Source organism: Sorex araneus, chromosome 7 (genome assembly GCF_027595985.1).
Source record: "Sorex araneus isolate mSorAra2 chromosome 7, mSorAra2.pri, whole genome shotgun sequence".
In the NCBI taxonomy this organism is placed as follows: domain Eukaryota; kingdom Metazoa; phylum Chordata; class Mammalia; order Eulipotyphla; family Soricidae; genus Sorex; species Sorex araneus.
The window spans coordinates 34075841-34094676 of record NC_073308.1 but is presented as its reverse complement, the minus strand read 5'-3'; the positions used below and the strand labels follow the sequence as shown (position 1 = coordinate 34094676).

The 18836-nt window shown below is 49.7% G+C and overlaps 1 protein-coding gene across 4 annotated transcripts; it reads left to right on the top strand.

Annotated features, from left to right (window-relative positions):
- The first annotated feature begins 897 nt into the window (after nucleotides 1-897).
- On the top strand, nucleotides 898-18512 carry DDX59 (DEAD-box helicase 59). Of its 4 annotated transcripts, none has more exons than XM_004610013.2 (8): nucleotides 898-1251; nucleotides 2861-3677; nucleotides 4275-4442; nucleotides 9483-9572; nucleotides 13338-13589; nucleotides 14993-15145; nucleotides 15647-15775; nucleotides 18027-18512. In XM_004610013.2, the coding sequence occupies exons 2-8, from the start codon at nucleotides 2871-2873 to the stop codon at nucleotides 18276-18278; spliced, it is 1851 nt and encodes a 616-aa protein (XP_004610070.2). In that variant the 5' UTR covers nucleotides 898-1251; nucleotides 2861-2870; the 3' UTR covers nucleotides 18279-18512. The 4 variants fall into 4 exon arrangements, with proteins under 4 accessions (XP_004610070.2, XP_055000868.1, XP_055000867.1 ...); XM_055144893.1 differs by having other exon boundaries at nucleotides 903-1042; XM_055144892.1 differs by lacking the exon at nucleotides 898-1251 and adding an exon at nucleotides 1292-1534.
- The last annotated feature ends 324 nt before the right edge of the window (nucleotides 18513-18836 follow it).

Sequence of the window (18836 nt, the reverse complement as noted above, 5' to 3'; positions counted from 1 at the left end):
CTGGCAACACACATGCACACATATTTTAATGGTAGTGATGAGGGAAAAAACGGGGTGGAATATAGGAAATGCCTTGGATATATACCACAGATCACGTGAATATCACTGCAGTCGCTGACTCTCATTTTATTAGTATGCTTTAGATTTTTATATTCTTTCAAAATGTTCAACATACACATAAAATATTAGACTAAAAATATCTGTCATCGACCTCTGATTTCTCCCCACTACCACTGCTTTCCAAACGAGGAGCTGCTTGGAGATCCAGATTCTGGCAAAGCCCAGAAATGGTAACCCAGGCAACTAAGATTAGACTTGGATTCTATTCTCTTCGTGCTCAGGCTGCCTTTGGAACGGATGGGTTTTAACCATAGTATCAAACATGCTGATCGTAGCAGCCCAGATTGAATGGGGGAATACAGGAGAGAGAGAGGAAAAAAAAAAATCAAACGTGCTTACGCTGCTGCTGCTTAATTTTAGTGTAACGGGGCCAGTTACAAGCACAATGGAGTTTTCAGACCCAATGATAGCGCTGTCCCCGCCCCTTTACTCATCCTTTCCACTTTCTAAGTATACACACTTAGTGCACACCCTCCTCGGCCTTTCCAGGACGGCGGTCGACTATTTATCATCAGCCCTGGCGCGCTCGATTACGTGGATTCTATCCAGAGGATCCCCTAGTCGTGCCGTCTTCCAGAACCCAGCAAAACCCAGCTGGGGCCCGGAGGAGTAGCAGGGGGTGAGCCTGGGAGGGGCGGGGCGAGCGCGGAGCTCCCAGACCCCGCCCTCTCCGGCAGAGCCCCGCCCCATTCCGCATAGCTCCGCCCGTGACCCCGCCCCCGAACCGGAGCCCCGCCCCTGGGCGGAGCCCCGCCCGTGACCCCGCCTTCCCCGCCGCACCGCCCGCGCGCCGCCCCAAGCCGGGACTAGTGGACGCCGCGCTGCACACCACCCCTCCCCGTCGTAGAGTGGCTGACTCGGTCCGTGCCAGGGGTCGGAAAGCTCGGCCCAGCGCCTCGCGGGGCCCCCCGGCCCCGTGCGGGTGAGCGTGCTGCACACGCGGGCAGCTCCGGCCTCCCGGGCCCGGGCCTAGGCCGCGCGCGGACAGTCTCCTGACGAAGCAGCGCCCCCTGCACCCTGGCGGGTGCCCCCCCTCCGCCCCGGCCTCCTTCCGGAACCCGCGCCCCGCCCTCCGTCTCCTAGCAACGCCGTGACGTCCTCGCGCTCCGGGGTGTGGGGCCGCCGGGCGGGGTGAGCGCGCGCGGGGGCGCGGGGCCGCGGGGCGGGCGGTGGGGGGCGTTGGCGGGAAGGGGAGGCCCTGCCCCGTCCCGTTGGGTTTCGCCTTTGCCTTTTGAGGACTTGGAGTTTCCGCGCTCTTCCAGCCGCCGCGGCGCCTCCCGCCGCAGCCCGGCGGCCGGGGCCTTCCGGGATGGGCCGTCGCGACCCCGCGCTTGCACGGCCGCCGGGCTTTTTCCGGGAAAGCAGGAGGGCGCAGTTTACCCTGCGCTCTTCTTCCGTTTTTAAAGGGAAAAAGGTATATTCGAGACTCCCCAGATTAGCTTCAAAATCGTGTTTCCCACCCTCTGCCATTTTGCAGGAACATATTTTTTTGTGTAAATAGTTGTGACTGTGGTTGAGGAATTGTGTGAGTTCGGACAAATAACCTTGTAGGTGGTTGAGTTTCCAAGTGTGAAAATGAGTTTTTAGTACATAATATACATAATATGATATATATATGCATATATATATGCATATCTGGATGGGGAGGAGCGTGTGAAACTAGCCTCATTTATTTATTTTTGGTTTGGGGGCCACACCCGGCTGTGTTAAGGACTTGCTCCTGGCTCTGCGCCCGGGGATCACTCCTGGCAGGCTCTGGGGACCGTGTGGGTTGGTGGGAATCAAACCCAGGTTGGCCTCCTGAGAGGCGAGCTCTCTACCCACTGGACTGCATCTCCACCCAGAACTGACCTGCTTTAGGAGCTTGTGAAGATGAGGTGAACTGTGAAGCAGTAAGTGCTGTGCTTGGAACATAGTAATTTCTGTGTTCCTTATAAATAGCAAACAGCGTTTTCCTCAGTGTAGGTTTGACCATAAAGATGACAGTTATGAACTAGGTCCCCTATTTTGTGAAAATGTAGTAGAATTTGCTCCAGATTTTGATAATCTGGTATTTCAAGGTGCAAATGTTTAGTAAAAAAATAGGTCTGTGTGGGGCGTGTGTGTGTGTGTGTGTGTGTGTGTGTGTGTGTGTGTGTGTGTGTGTGTAAGTACCACCCATGCTAAATAGCATGTCGGGCATATACAGTGTATAGGGCACTTGTTTTGCATATGGCCAACCCAGGGTCGATGTTCAGAGTTTCATATGGCCCCCTCCCCCCAAGCTTGCCAGAGTAATTCCTGCTTAAGTCCTGTCATAGCACTTGAGCACCACCGGATGTGGCCCCCAAACCAAAACAAAAGCAAAACAAAGCTTAGCCTGTTTTTTTTAAAAATTTTTTATTAGTGAATCACTGTGAGGTAGTTACAGACTTACAGACTTTCGTGCTTGCATTTTAGTCATACAGTGGTCGAATGCTCATCCCTCCACCAGTGCCCATTCTCTACCACCAATGGTCCCAGCATCCCTCTCCCCACCCCCACCCTCCCTTCACCCCACCCTGCCTCTTTGGCAGGGCATTCCCTTTTGCTCTCTCTCTCCTTTTGGGTGTTGTGGTTTGTAGTAGAGGTTTAAGTGTTAGCCTGTCTTCTTTGTCCCTTTGAGGCAAAGCCCAGGGACAGGAGGATGACCGGGTTTCTTGCTTTATATGGGTACTTTATTGAGGGTAAAGTATATTTTGTCATACAATTTCCTTAATAGAAATAGAAGAATGTTTGTTCCAAGATCTCTTAAAATCAAGAGGAATGCCAATGAGGACAGCAAAATGTGTGTGTCTAAGAAAATTAAACCCGAGGCAGAAGACGTCCTAAGGAACTCAGGGGACAATGATGCTACTGACCCTTTAGTTACAGAGGCAACTGCAGCCCCGGGAAGGTCCAGCCCCACACCTTGTCCCTTGCCCAGGCCAGCGGGCCAGTTGACGGAGGTGAGTGGGGTAGGTCCTGCGCCGGGGACGAAGGACAGCCAGCTGGCTGAAGAGCCTGTGAAGTCCTTTTCCAAAACACAGCGCTGGCCCGAACCTGGGGAGCCTGTGTGTGTGGTCTGCGGCCGCTACGGAGAATATATCTGTGACCAGACCGATGAAGATGTGTGTAGCTTGGAGTGTAAAGCAAAGCACCTGCTGCAAGTGAAGGAGACGAAAGAGAAATGGAAACTCGGCCATCCCCAGGAAGCCGATTCAGAGCCAGTGCCCCCACTTGAGGCTGTTTATGTCTACAGGGAGCACCCCTTTATTTCCAGCCTGCAGGAGGACCAGGTTGAAAATCTTAAACAGCAGCTAGGAATTGCAGTGCAGGGAGAGAACGTGGGGAGGCCCATCATCGACTTTGAACACTGTGGCTTCCCCGAGGCCTTAAATCATAACTTGAAGGAATCCGGCTATGAAGTGCCAACCCCCATCCAAATGCAGATGATTCCTGTGGGGCTCCAGGGAAGGGACCTTCTGGCGAGCGCTGATACCGGCTCGGGAAAGACTGCTGCTTTCCTTCTTCCTGTTATCGCCCGTGCTTTATTTGAAGTAAGTGGGACTTGACATGTATTTTCAGAAAGAAATGAGGTGGTTATCTCATTTCATCCTGAGCCATGTTAAAGCTGCAACCTGTTTAGTGCTTTATTAGGATTATTATTATTATTATTTAGTTAGTTAGTTATTTTCATTTGGGGCTCACACCCAGCTATTCTCAGGGCTCACGCCTGGCAGTGCTCACGGGACCATTTGGGCTGTAGGGGGTCGAACCCAGCAAACCATGTGCAAGACAAGCGCCCTACCTGCTGTACTACTTCTCCAGCCCCAAACTCAGCATTTCTTAGGTCACTGAGCACCTCCAGGAGTAAGTCCTGAGCATAACAAGATGTGAGGGGTAGGAGAGGAGGGATGGTGTGTATGTGGGGGAAGTGTGATACTGAAGCACTAGGGAGAAAAGAAGAAAAGAAATGGGTTGTTTATGGTGGTTTTGGAGGAAGGACCTACAGTAAACTCCAGGCCAGCAGCCTGAGGTCATGCTGGGTGGATGGGACGAAAGGGGACAATTTCCAGGGTAAGGAGCCTGGTGTCACTCCGTGACTTTGTACCTGGCTGCAGGTGCCTTACACTCACTTTCCGACATTTTTGCAGAGCGAGACTCCCTGCGCACTCATCCTTACCCCCACGAGAGAGTTAGCCATTCAGATCGAGAGACAAGCCAAAGAGCTGATGCGTGGCCTGCCCCGCATGAAGACCGTGCTCCTAGTCGGGGGCTTGCCGCTACCGCCACAGCTCTACCGTCTGCGACAGCACGTGAAGGTGAGTGCCTGCCCACTTTAGAACACCTCTCTCTCTCTCTCTCTCAATGGTATCATGAGCAATCAAGGATTTTGCTTCTCTTGAGGAGCTATTGAATGTGACTTTCGGTTGGTTTCTAGTTCTTGCCAAATAAGCCTGACTCTTTGGATGTTTGTTTCCTATAGAAGTGAAGGGACACATCTTACTGAGTGATTAACATATGCCAGAGACTCTTGGTTATTCTACTCTGCATTGTCACATTATTCATCACATTTGCTTGCTGTAGAGGTGTTGTGATCAAAGTTTTTTTTTTTTTTTTTATGATTGGGAAGTTGACTCTTCAAGAGATGGAATTTTGCTAGTTACTATCCTACGAGCAATGTCCATTATTTGTATAATGATAGAATCAAGAAATTAGCATCATTACTTGCAGTACATCGGAAACTAACATTTCAGAATCTGAGCCATTGTACAGCAGGGCAGGCCTGGCCTTCACCAACCCAGGTTTGATTCCCAACATCGCATATGGTTCGTCCCTGGTCACTGCCTGGAGTGATCCCTGAGCACAGAACTGAGGAGTAAACCCTGAGCATTGCTGGGTGTGGCCCCTCTCCATCCCCCTAAAAGGACATTCTCTATAGGCTTGCTCACTTAATTTTTATATTCCCATCTTAATTTGAATACTTTCTCCAGTACCCTTGAATGATGGGCCAGGCTTATCTTGGTTTTGCCTTGCCTTAGGCCTGGACCTGTGCCTCCCCCAAGGCACCCTGGCTCCGTTTGTCCCAGTGTGATCAGAAACCAGCGTTTGAGCTCGAGGGTGGGCTTGCTGTGGCGCTGCCTTTGCGTCTGGGCCCTGCCCATGCATAGGGAAGAAATCACCCAGTGGGCCCCTTTCTCCGTCTCTTGTCATCAGATCCCCCCCAGTTTATGTTGATTCTGACAACACATTACGATGGATTTTCCACTTTTGTGACTCAGTGGGGACAAGCCTGTGGCACATTATCCTTTATGTGGCTGTGGATTGGACCAGCTCCCCAGTATGCAAACGGATTTCCCTTCTCACCTCTGTCCTCTGCCTGTCTCACCAAGCCTCGGTGCCCTCCTGAGGTCTCCCCCATCCGGCTGTTGCTCTCCTCCTCAGGCCAGGCCATGTCCCTCCCCGCCATCCTCAGAGACTCTCAGACTGAAACATCTGTCTGCTCAGCACAGTCATCTTTCAAGAGCAAGGGCAAAAGAAAGACCCTTTCAGCTAAACAGCACTCAAGAGTGTTCACAATCAGCAAACCAACACCTGGACTAAGGTATTCGGCAGAAAAGGATAGGATTCAGAAAGGAAGATGTCAGCGGGTTGGGCATTTGCCTTGCACGCAGCCGACCCCGGGTTCGATTCCCAGCATCCCATATGGTCCCCCGAGCACTGCAGGAATAATTCCTGAGTGCAGAGCCAGGAGTAACCCCTGTGCATAGCTGGGTGTGATACTCCCCCCCCCCCAAAAAAAAAAAAACAGAAAGGAAGATGTGGGATTAAAAGGGGAAAAAGGAAACATTTGAGATGCAAACATTCTCTTAATCATAAAGAACAACAGGGGTGGGGTTAAATACCTCCAGAACTGTTCATGGTTCCCCAAGCATTGCCAGAAGAGATCCCTGAGCACTGAGCCAGGAGTTAGTAAAACCTGAGCACTGCCCATGTGTGGCTTATAAACATGCCCTCCCCACACACAGAAAAAATTCTGATTATCAGGAAAAACTTGTGACTGTAAAGTGTGATGATGGATTTTTTGATTATTAGGAAAGCAGTCTGAGGTCCTCTCCAGCTCTGATTGATATTAAATTTCCTTGATCACTTCCTGTCTATACAGGTGTGGCACAACCATTACATTGTATCATTTGATTGTAATCTGAAGAGGATACAATGTCACAAAGTTAATTTGTCAATTATAAGAAAGTCAAATACGAGTAGTTTCGAAGTGTAGGATGATTAATGTGAAAGGATTTTCCTCCATTGATTTGTGGAGGTCCCCACCCCCCAGCAGTGCTTGGGAGCAGGGCCAGGGAGCAAACTCCATCCTTTTTAGCTTTCTGCCTGGCCCTTGCCTTGATCGTTAAAGCAAGAGATTAGATCATCAGTTAGACTTCATTAGATAAAATATGTTTATAAAAATGCAAGGTGAAGACTAAAAGAATGGGGTGGGAGTGTTATGTGAGTTTCAAAAAAGGTTGTGGGCACGCAGGACTTGAGCGTTTGGTGGTGGAGAACCATTCCCCTGGCCGGCCTACAGCGGCGGGTGTACAGAAGAGGAGAGTGGAGAAACAGGGCCCCTGTCTTGTTGGTTTGTTTCAGTTTATTTCTCTCTCCCCAGCATAGTCCAGTCTCTCCCTTACAGCACAATCATAGTTTTGGTCATAGTCCCAGTCACCATAGTTCCATCATCCTACAAAGTCCTCTACCCTTCTTACCCCTTACAGCATAGTTATATAGAAATCTTGAAGCGGGGGCACACATAGGTGGGCTTAAGCATTGTCATAACAACAAACAGAGGTAAAGCCACTTCTCCAGGGGAAGTTCTAGGAGATTAACTCAAGGACAGAATCTCATTTGAGGATTCAGCACTCTAGATTACTAGGAGATCCGCTCAAGGGCAGAAATCCATCAAGGGTGTATTGCTTTCTCCTTTCCTCGGCTAGTAAACTTACTTCTTAGTAATATTTCTAGTCCTTTTGTATGAACACAGTAAGAGATGTATTAGGCTTAAAAGCTGGCTCTTCCTGGGGATATTTCACTTTATATCCCAGACTGTAGTCCTCAAGCCAGATGAGTCTTTTCTAACCCCAACAGAGTCCTTATTCAGTTACTTCTTTTTGGGTCACGACAAAGTCTGTCCATGACCATGCTCTTAACTTACTGTACTTCTTTTTTTTTTTTTTTGCTTTTTGGGTCACACCCAACGATGCTCAGGGGTTACTCCTGGCTTTGCACTCAGGAATTACTCCTGGCGGTGCTTGGGGGACCGTATGGGATGCCGGGGATCGAACCCGGGTCGGCCGAGTGCAAGGCAAACGCCCTACCCGCTGTGCTATCGCTCCGGCCCCTGTACTTCTTTCTTATGGCACTTAGCTTGTCCCTTTCCAATACCAGTGGGGCTTACAGCTTGCCCTGATTCATCCAGTCCCTTTGTTGGAACCCTCCTTTTGGGGGTGTTAGGAAGTAAGGGCAACTGAGGCTTAAGTCAAGTAAATATGTTGGATGCCCAAGGGTAAATATTATTCGGAGTCAGTTAATTCCCATGTTACAAAAGCATAGTGTCAACTGTCTTCCTGTGTCTATACAAACAGGACATTGCTAAGTAAACCATGCGAAGGAAATAAAGGAAAGCAAAAAAGCAATATAGAATTATTAGTGCTTGATGGAATTGGGTTTGCCTCAGGAGTGCTGTTGTGGGAATAACTCAGTGAACCTAAACTCCCTGAGGGAGGAGCAAGGACAACCCAATGTTATCCGACAGGTGTATGTCTGGCTTCCACATCAGCAGAGTGGAAAATGGGTGGAAAGGATGGTCATTCTAAAGGAATTAAAATAGGTTTCACTGAAGGTCCTGTTCGGAGCTTTGTGGTTGTGCAGACACAGGTCCTTGACATTGTACCCCTCTCAGCAGTTTTACTATTGTGTTGGTGTCTATTTGAAAAGTGGCATGCAATTAAATGGAATAGGTCATTTGTAACTCGGTTATACTTGATGCCACGCCCAGTCTCATTTTCTCCCTCATCGTAATTATTATTATTTCCACTTTATGGATGAGAGAACAGAGACTCACGCTATTTTATTAGACATTAGATTCCTACCAAGTTTGTTTTACCAAAGAGCCCCTTCTTTAACCACTGCTCCCGTGAGCATACTATAAACTGTTAAGAGCCTTGAGCAAGCGTAGAAGCCATTTATGGCCAACGTCTTAATTTGAAAATGGAGCAGCAGGTCCAAGCAGGAAGGAGATCACGCTTGTGTATAGAGCCGCCTCTTGGCCATGCCATGTGCAGGGCCCCTCTAGGGGGACTTCCTGCCTTGAGGACTTCCATGCCCCCACCCCCCAGACCCTTGCCAGCTCTAGTGACTGCCCCAGGCTCACATGGCCTCTTCCCCTTGCTCTCTTCCCTGCTCCTGGCCCCATCCCTCCACTTCCTGACATTCCTCTGTTCTGTTTCTGTCTTCCAGTATGAGCTTCGTGAGGGCAGAGAATACCAAGTACCTAACAGTATCTGGCACAAATCAGCCACTCGGAAGTATGGAGTGAAGGGCCAGAGAGATAGCACAGGGGTCACGGGGCATGTCTTGCCTGTGACTGACCTGGTTTGATCTCCAACACACCACACAATCCCCTGGGGACTCGTGAGCACCGCCAGGGCAGCTGGGGTAATGCCCAGCACTGCACCCTGGGCAGCACTGTCTCCTGGGGCCCAGCCTTGGTCCTGTGGCCGAGTCGGCTGCGAGCCGCTGAGACTGAACACTGCTTGGAATCCCTCCCAACCCCCACCACACACACACATAAATATATGGAGAATGAATGTAAATAATATTTAAACTCTTTATCCCAATTTTATTTTAATGCACATAGCTTTTGTTTTCTTCTATGGGGGGTGGGGGGGTGGGGAGGTATCCCCAGTGATGCTCAGGGCTAACTCCTGCTTCTACACTCAGTCTGTACTCAGGAATTCCTCCTGGCAGGGCTCAGGGGATCCAGACGGGATGCCGGAGATTGAGCCACATATAAGGCAAGCATCTCACCTGTCCTGTCTCTCAGCCCCTCATTTTCTGTTGTTGTTTGTGTTTTTTTTTTCTTTCCTGCTTTCCCCTTCCCTTCTCTGTGTGTTGTAGTGTCTGGGGTCTCCACACTTGGCTGAGACACTCCAGACACTACACACAGTTTGGGGCTGGGGATCCCCACGCAGGGCTGCTGCTGAGCAGGGCTGTTGCTCAGGCCTCGGGCTTGCGGGAAGCACTCTGCCGCGGCTCTTCCGGGCCCTCCGTCTCATCGTTCTGTTTCTTTTTTCTCCGTTACTCAGGTTATCATTGCCACGCCTGGGCGGCTCCTGGACATCACAAAGCAGAGCTCCGTCCGACTCTGCAGTATCAGAATTGTAGTGATAGATGAAGTAAGTACGAAGTTCAGAAGCATTGCTCACATAACTGTATATCCTTTATAAGGTGCGTGTGACAATAACGACATAGATCATTGTGTGTTTTCCCCAACGAAGTCAGGGGTTGCTATTTTTTATTTTGGTTTTGGGCCACACCCAGCAGTGCTCAAGGCCACTCCCAGTACACTTCTCTGAAGATGGGGCTGTGCTGAACTTGAACCCAGTTCTCCTGCCACAACTGCATGCTGGGGCTGGAGCAATAGCACAGCGGGTAGGGCGTTTGCCTTGCACGTGGCAGACCCGGGTTTGAATCTCAGCATCCTATATGGTCCCCTGCACACCGCCAGGAGTGATTCCTGAGTGCAGAGCCAGGTGTAACCCCTGTGCATCGTCGAGTGTGACCCAAAAAGCAAAAAAAAAAAAAAAAAAAAAAAAAGGACTTTGTGCACTTAGTGCATTTAGCTCTCTATCCAACCCCTTAGGAAACTTTCTGGGGAGGGTGGTTTCGGGGCCACAACCAGTGGTGCTGAGGGGCTTCTCCCAGCTATGCTCAGAAGTGGCTCCTTGACGCTCAGGGGACCATGCGGTGCTCGGGATCAGACCTGGACCTCCTGTGTGCAGCGCATGCGTGCAGCCCGCCCAGCCATCTCTCCAGCCTATGGATGACTTTTTAATCACATAGCGGTTCCGAAGCTGGTTCCTTCCTTGATTGCAGCTACTAGACTCAAGTGTAATGCACCAAAATTTAAAGCCCGACTCTTTCCCTAATGACAGAAAACCGGATTCAACAGGTACTACATTTGTTTGTTTGTTTTCTAAAGAAGCGGTCCTTGCTATTACCAGCCTACAAAAATAGAGGACTGGTGGCAAATGCTTATTAGCAAGAATCGTGAAAGTCGCCAGAAGGAAAACTGATGTTTTGTGTTGTCCTCTGTGGGCGCGCCTTGCTGCGCTGCAGAGGGGGTAAGCCTGGTGCTTCGGGCTGGCCTCAGGAAGTGACGTAACGTGTTAACATTGATGCCTAAACATCCCTTGAACAGTGAGCGAGCACCCAGTGGTGACACAGCCCAGAGTGGGCACTGCTGTCCCTACCATGTACGCCTGCCTTCCACCGAGAGGAAGGGCGCCCAGGGGCCCAGCAGGGGCAAGAAACGTGGGGGAAGTTGGTGCTGATGACGCAAGGTGCTCCAGCTGCTCAGCCCCCGCCCCCAGCAGTGGTAGGATCCCCAAGGGAGTGGCGAGGACCCCTCGTATTCACAAACTTGTGGGACCCTGCCTGGACAAGTGGTTGTGGTGAGGGTGAAGCGTGGCTGTGACAGTGTCTCCGGGACTGTCAATCTTCACATGAACATAAAGAGGAGAGTCACCCTTCCTTTAGGAAGTGCCCCTAGGTCACGGTTTTCCTCACGGCCGTGTGTGGTCCTGGCCCCTGATTAGCATCAGACTTGCCGCCCGCTTGCACGGACGGCGGCCGCCTCTGCTGAAGAGTTCCAGTCCAAGTTCCTACCTCAGGCTCCCCGAGAAAGGTCCTCGCGAGGGCGTCCCCGCTCGCTTCCTCTCGCCCTGGCCTCTCCTGGCAGCACGTTTCCATTTGCTCCGGTGGATTGAGGTTTCCTCGCACCCGAGGCGCGGGCGCTCCTTATTTGGGTCCGGCAGCAGGGTCCAGTCCGCAGACACCTTCTGAGCTCGTGCCCCGCGCAGAGCCCTGCCCAGCCCCCTGCCCAGCCCACTGCCCAAATCCCCATGTGGCGTTTCTGCTGTCGCCGCTCAGCCATGGCCCGCACGTGAACGAGTGGTCCGTTTCCCCGTAACACTGTTCTCAGACCTGTTCAAAGGCCTGGCTTTGTCCTCAGAGCCCTGGTTGGCGCCTGTTGCAGACTGCGTGTCCTTAACAGAGAGCGGGACCGTGGGGTCAGGGGAGGACCCGTGAGTGGGCCCCACGGGAAAAGGCTTGCTGCCGGCAACGGGCGTGGACCTGGGCCCTACGGGGAGGCGATCTAGGCAGGGGGGAGCATTGTCACATGCTCCAGGTGCGGAGACTGTGCCAGCAGGGTCAGAGCCTGCGGCCACCCTGGCCAGCTGCCAGTCCAGCCCCCTGAGAGGGGCCGGCGGGTTGTGTCGTTGTGGTGGGGTCAAATTATAGGGGGCCTGGGCCAGGGAGGCAGCGGCGTCTGGGTTTGATGTGGGAGACTTATAGGTCCCCTTAAATGATGGGGTTGGGGTGTGTGACCTGTTTGAAAGTGGTCGTTTATTCTGCTGCTCCGTGCAGGAGAAATGAAAGGAGAAAGAGTAAGGGCCAGACCAGGGCCAGAGACAGGAGGAGACAGTCTGAGGAGACGGGTCGCCTCCGAGAGCAAATGAGCCTTGGGAGGAGGGCACCAGAGGCCGGTGGAGGCTCCGGAGGGGACCACAGGCTGGGGTGGGGTCCCGGCATATTTGGGCGTGGCTTTGGTTTTAGAAATGCCTCTTCCGTGTGACTGGGGGGTGCAGGGGCAGTCGCCTGTGCCTGTCAGAATGCTTGTCAGAAGCCGGGAGAAACTGGGCTCAGAGGAAGGGTCAGGAAACCAACAAGTAAGGGCCGGAGAGATAGAGCGGGGGTCCAGGCACTTGCTCTGTGCATAGCCGACTCCAGTTCAATGCCCAGCACTGCACAGGGCCCCTGGGGCCCTGGCAGGAGTGACCCTGTTGTGGCCCCGAAATTGAAAATAGAAAACCAGGGTGTGATCTCAGGGTCTGAGAGGCCAGAGGGGAGCTGAGAGCCCGGCGGAGGAGGAAGACAGGCTTGGGAGCTCGGGAGCCCCCGGGACTCAGACCACCGGAGCAGACACAGTGAAGACCTGTTCGATGAGCAAAGCTTTAGTTCTCTGTCAAGATCCAGTGATGCTAGCCTCCACACAGTGGGGGGAGACTAATAGTCCATGTTACCTTTTTGTGGTGCCAGGGATTAAATCCAGGTAAACCCAGGTTTCAGGCATGGGCTTGGCCACAGAACCACGTCCCTGCACACCCTTCTCCCCCCCCACCCCCCCACCCCCGCCCCTGCTGCAAAGATTCAAGTTTTACATTTAAGATAAGATCTTAGTATAAACAAGTCTGCAGTGCAAAAAAATAAAATCAAACTTTGGATATGTTAAAAAACGATCCCACCTCAACTTGAAAGGCTTGAAGGCCCTCTCAGAGTAGCAATCTTATTTCTCATTTTGGGGGCCCCATCAGTGTACTGGGGTGGGCGCTGCACCTCATAATCGGGGCACAGGAGTGCTGGAGTAGGGTGAGGGAGGGGGCCTCCATGTGGTGCTGAGGATTGAACTCAGTGCCCCTGCGTACAAACGCTCCAGCCCCTTGAACTATTTCCCTCGCCTTAGATGTTGCATTTCTTGAATGTGGTTAAAAATGGTATCATGTTCTCCCATGAACTCCTGTGTCCTGAGCTTACGCTCCTATACGAGATTTATTATCATATAACTAGGAGCTTTTTGAGTATTTCTCATAATTTATTTCCCAGGCCCCCATTTATGAATGAGCTGTGTATAAGAATTTTGTCTCTATAAATAATGCTATGATGAAAAGCCATGTGTCATCATCATTCTTACATAGTTCCTCTATCTAAATACGTGATTTTTTTTTCCCAGTTGCTTCTCTGTCCTTTGACGGGGTTGACGTTTCTGAATTATGTCAAATATTCTTTCATGTTTAGGCGTTTAATTGTATCAGTCCTTCTTTGGGTGGCTCTGGGTGTCGCTGTCAGGCAGAACTAATCCTCCGATGGTTTTGTTTCAGGCCGACACCATGCTAAAGATGGGCTTTCAGCAGCAGGTGCTTGACATTCTGGAAAATGTTCCTACTGACTGTCAGACCATTCTGGTTTCCGCTACAATTCCAGCCAGCATCGAGCAGCTAGCAGGCCAGCTCCTGCAGAATCCCGTGAGAATCATCATAGGAGAAAAGAACCTGCCTTGTTCCAACGTGCGTCAGATTGTTTTGTGGGTGGAAGAGCCAGCCAAAAAGAAAAAGTTATTTGAAGTCTTAAATGTGAGTCTACCTGTTGGATTGGTTTTCATTTTACCCACAGTCCTTAAGAAAATGATTCTTAGACTCAGCTTTTGTGGGGAGTTTAGACTTATTCAATACTCGTTTTACCTACCTCAGAATTCCCTGAGGGTCAGAAGAGTATTTATTTATGAAAGCATGCTGTATAGACACTGGGTTGGCTTCCTTTTTCTTATTATAGAGAGATGTTTACTTATCAAGATTATTCCTAAATAATATTTAGTGGTTTCAAAGCATCTGAGTTGGATATGTGAGTTTAAGTTGTTGGATTATTTTGTTTGTTTGCTTGTTTTGTTTTTGTTTGGGGGCCACATCCTTGACACTCGGGGATTATTTCTGGATTGGCTCAGGAATTACTCCCAGCAGGGATCGGGGACCATATGGGATGCTGGGGATCAAACCTGGATCAGCTGTGTGCAAGGCAAGCCCCCTACCTCCTCTTTGTTCCTCTAGCCTTGTGAGTTTAGTTTTATTTGTACATTGGAGATAAGTTCGTTCTTGTTTAGTCTATCTTTGGAATAATTTTTTTTTTTTAATAGTAACTGGCTTTGAGGCAGGGGATGTGACTTAGTACTGCAGCACTTGCCTTGCATATGGGTTTGGATGTGACTTAGTACTGTAACATTTGCCTTGCGTATGAGTTTGATCCCCAGCACTGACTGCAAAAAAAAAAGGTAAAGAAAGAACTAGCTTTAAACAGAAATTTGTGAAGTGAATAATATGTACAAATGTAATTACTCAAAACTATAGCATTAAGTTAAATAAACATGTATTTATTTAGGAATGGCATTTAAAATTGCATTTAGGGGGACTGGAGCGATAGCACAGCGGGTAGGGCGTTTGCCTTGCTTGCGGCTAACCCAGGTTCAATTCCCATAATCCCATATGGTCCCCCAGCACCGCCAGGAGTAATCCAGCAGAGCCAGGAGTAACCCCTGTGCATTGCCGGGTGTGACCCAAAAAAAGCAAAAAATGAAAATAAAATTGCATTTAGGGGCCAGAGAGATAGTCCAGTGGGGAGGGTGCTTGCCTTGCACAGGGCAGACCTGAATTCAATCCCCAGCCTCCAGGTGGTCCCCCAAGCCTACTAGAGATGATTCTGGAGTAAGTAAAACCTGAGCACTGCTGGGTGTGGTCCAAATTCAAACTAAACCCAAAAAATGCATTTAAATTTTTTGTTATTCTTGTGCAGTGAGGTAAAGGAGAAATGTGAAGGATAGTCAATTGCCTATTTTAAGGAAAACTCTCGTTTTAATAGAATCTACTTCTTTTCTCCTCTAGAGCAATGTTTATAAACCTATTGATAACCAGCTTGTACTGATGCTGCCAGGAAAAGGTCCCGTTGTGCAGTGTTCTATGAGTGATTTCACAGGCATGTTTTTTAGGACAGGAAGCTCTTTAAGCCTCCCGTGCTAGTGTTTGTGGACTGCAAACTCGGAGCAGACCTACTCAGCGAAGCCGTGCAGAAAGTCACTGGTCTAAAAAGCACGTCCATACATTCCGAGAAGTCACAGATGGAAAGGAAAAGTATCCTGGAGGTTTGGCACGCTGCTTTCTATTCTCTCCTCCTTCCTATCAGTCTGTTTCGCCTCGTTTTCAAAAGACACCAAATGACCGGTGGGTTTGTGAGCAAGCCTTTCCCCAGAGCCTCTTTGAACCTCAGTGCTCAGGCGCGGGCCCTGGCTGTGATTGTTCCTCCTGCTGATGGTCCTGTAGTGAGCAGCAGCAGCCTCCCCTGGGCGCTGTTTAGCACTAAGTAGATCACTAATCAGAGCAGTACTGTGCCTGGGGAAGAGGGGGCGTGTGTGTGTGTGTGTGTGTGTGTGTGTGTGTGTTGCGGGTTGAGTAGAAGAAAATAAAATCAATGTAGTACTGTGCTGAGGGCTGAGCAGAAGAAAATGAACCCAACATTTCTCAACAGACATTTACTTGATACCATAGCAATAGTATTAAAGGGGAAACAAAACACCTCAGGTTGTAGAAAATCCCCCCGAGGTCAATTGTGAATGACAGCTTTGGTTCCTTTTTTTTTTGGAAAGGGCTTGCTGGAAGGAGACTACGAGGTGGTGGTGAGCACGGGAGTGCTGGGGAGAGGCCTGGACTTGATCAGCGTCAGGCTGGTTGTCAATTTCGACATGCCTTCCAGCATGGATGAATATGTGCACCAGGTAAAGAGGGGTGCTGCCGTGTTTCACAGGCAAACTGAAGCTTCACAGTGAACATTAAACTTGATATATTTTTGCTTTGTGAGAGAGGGGTCATACCTGGCAGTGCTCAGGGCTTACTCTTGGCTCTGTGTTCAGGGATTACACCTGGCAGTGCTCAAGGGACCATATGGAAGGCTAGGGATCGAACCCAGTTCAGTTGTGTGCAAGGCAGGTTACCCTATCATACAGTGTACTCTCTTTCCAGTACTCTCTCTCTTAACAGAGTACATGCATATATATAACAAGAGCCCTACCCACTGCGCTATCGCTTTGGCACCTCCAGCCCTCTATTTTCGCTTTTAAAATGTAGCTGCAAGGGTGGAGGTGGGCTCAGTACTTGTTATGAGTGCCTGTGGGAAGCTTGGGTTCAATCATCCCCCACACCGTGTGGTCTCTTAGACACGGCTGGTAGTGAGCCCTCTTCCCCAAGTACTTCTGGTTATAACACAGAAGTGAGAAAAGATTTCCTTGGGGCAGGAAGCTAGCTCAGTGGGCCACAGGGCATGTTTTGCTTGTAGAAGGCTGTGGGTTTCACTCTCTGGTACTACACAATTCCCTGAGCACCACCAGGATTGAACCCTGAGCAGTGAGCTGGGTGTAGCCCTGAGCACCGCTGTGTGTGGTATCTTATTATCCACAATTATAATAATGTAATTTTTATAATAATATAAACCAAATTTTCACATAGGCATGAAGCTGGAAGGGTTGCTCAAATGGTCAGAGCACATGCCTGGCATGTGTAAGGTCCTGGCACACACACACAACATCCCTGACGTGTCCCCGAGTACCCGTAGCGGTGGTTCCTATGAGAAAATGAAAAACAGCTATATGTGCACCTGAAATGTATTTAAGAGGACTGGGAGCAATAACCTAAAATGTTGGTTTCAAAGCTGTGCGAAGCAGTTTGTTTTTGGTTTCCTTTTATTTCCTTTGTATTTCTTCAATGAGCACCTTAAATAAGTGCCTTTTATTTTCAGGGGGAAGAAGGGGACTTTGTTTTCAAAGATTGTTTTCAGTTGATAGAGCAGGCCCAAATAAACTCTATCCGTTCAAGTATTTGTTTTTCAGGAATCTTGTCTTCATCGCCTCTTCCCGTCCTTATTTGTTCGAGTCTTTCCCCGGGTCAGGTTTTGCCCCTTCCCTTTGCTGCCAGAGAGAACAGTGGTTCGTCTTTCTAGCAGAGAACTGGAGCTCTCTCCGCTCTGTTATCGCCCCGCCGCTGCCCGGCTGCCCCCTCCGGCATCGCTTACAGCCTCTCCAAGGAGAGCCTTTCTCTCTGTTGGTAGAACGCTGGCACGTGTAAGGCGCTGACACACTCGCAGCATCACTGGCGTGTCCGCACGCTGCATCTGCTTAGCTTCTAGTGCCTTCCGTGCACTATGCTTTCATTGTCACTTAAACTTAGCACTGCAGCCTCTCCCCCGCTCTCTCCATCTCTGTCTGCCTGTCTGTGTCTCGGTCTGTGTCTGTGTCTCTGTGTCTGTCTCTGTGTCTCTCTCTCTCTCTCTCTCTCTCTGTGTCTCTCTCTCCCTCCCTCCCCACTTCACTCTCCTGTGCAGGAGGAGAGCGAGTATTCTCCAGGAGTGTTACAACTGACTTGTGTTCAAACTTCTCTGCTCATAGCCTGGGTGCGATCACTGCTGGAGGCGCCCCTTTGCTGCTCAGGTTGATGCGGGTGCTAGGGTAGGGACGGAGCCTCTGCTGGCTGTTGCCTGGGTGACCAAGTCACGCAGTTCCTCCTGGTGTATGAGGCTTTCCTGCAGCATGGCCTTGTGGGTAGAATGCCCCAGATCCTGCGGCCTGTCTAGTTCTGTATCGGGGTGTGTTTCTGTCTGGTGCAATAATGAAGGATTCATACCCCGATTACCCCAATTACAATGCAAACGGCAAGAGAGACAAAATGAAAAATAAGTCCTTCTTTTTCCCTTCAGGGTCGGGGCACACCCGGTGGTGCTCAGGGCTACTTCTGTTACTCCTGGCACTAGTACTTGAGGGCAGCACTCCCGGCGGTACTCTGGGGTCCATATGTGGCGCCAGGAACCGAACTGGGGTCAGCAGTGTGCAAAGCAAGCACCTTAACCCCTACACTCTCTCCCCAGCTTGCTGACACGCTCGCTCACTCTCTCCCTGCCAACACCAACCTTCATTTTCTCTTCAAGGACATTAGGAGTTTATGTCAATATTTTTCAGATGTCCTTTGCTTTCACTCCAGGTTGGAAGAGTGGGAAGATTAGGTCAAAATGGAACCGCCATCACTTTCATCAATAACAATTCAAAAAGGCTCTTCTGGGACATTGCAAAGAGAGTGACGCCCACAGGATCCCTGCTTCCTCCACAGCTGGTGAATTCTCCGTACCTCCATGACCAGAAGAGGAAGGAGCAGCAGAAGGACAAACAGACAGTCACCGGGGCTAATCTTATGGACATCATTAGGAAACATGAGAAAAGTCAATCTCAGAAGTGATCCGTTAGGCCACTTTCTATCCTTTTTATTGGGCATTATCAGTGAGAATGTTTGTTGGCCGTTACTGTTCAGGTCCAAGCGAGCCAGACACATGAAATAAGTGATGTGTGATTTTTAAAAATAATAGACAGTTGCGTGTGTAACAGCAATATTGTATTATTTCTCTTTTTAATTCTTAGACATTACAGATGGCATCAGAAAATGAACTGCTAAATAAATTTTTTTTTCTCTCCAGTAAGATTGCTTTTTTTTTTTTTTTTTAAACTTAAGTGTCCTTAGGCCTGCCATTGGCCTGGAAGTAGTAGTTCTTTGGTTTGAAATGGTGACACCAGCACTGCAATTTGTGTTCATTAAAACACATTTCAATGTGAGCCACTGGTGGTACACATCAGTCAATGCTCCTCCCTCTGGCTTATTGGCACTTGGATTATTGTTGAATGAATATATGTTAGGAAGAAAGTAAATAGTGGAAAATGGAAGAAATGGTCAGTGTTCCTTGTTTTGGAGCCACACCCAGTGGTACTCAGGGCTATTCATGGCTCCATGCTCAAGCATTAT

Excerpts from the sequence above, each read along its gene's own strand:
- DDX59 (XM_004610013.2), top strand. The coding sequence starts at position 2,871 with ATGTTTGTTCCAAGATCTCTTAAAATCAAGAGGAATGCCAATGAGGAC. Across the intron at positions 3,678-4,274 it reads TCGCCCGTGCTTTATTTGAA|AGCGAGACTCCCTGCGCACT; the intron begins GTAAGTGGGACT and ends ACATTTTTGCAG. Across the intron at positions 15,776-18,026 it reads TGGATGAATATGTGCACCAG|GTTGGAAGAGTGGGAAGATT; the intron begins GTAAAGAGGGGT and ends CTTTCACTCCAG.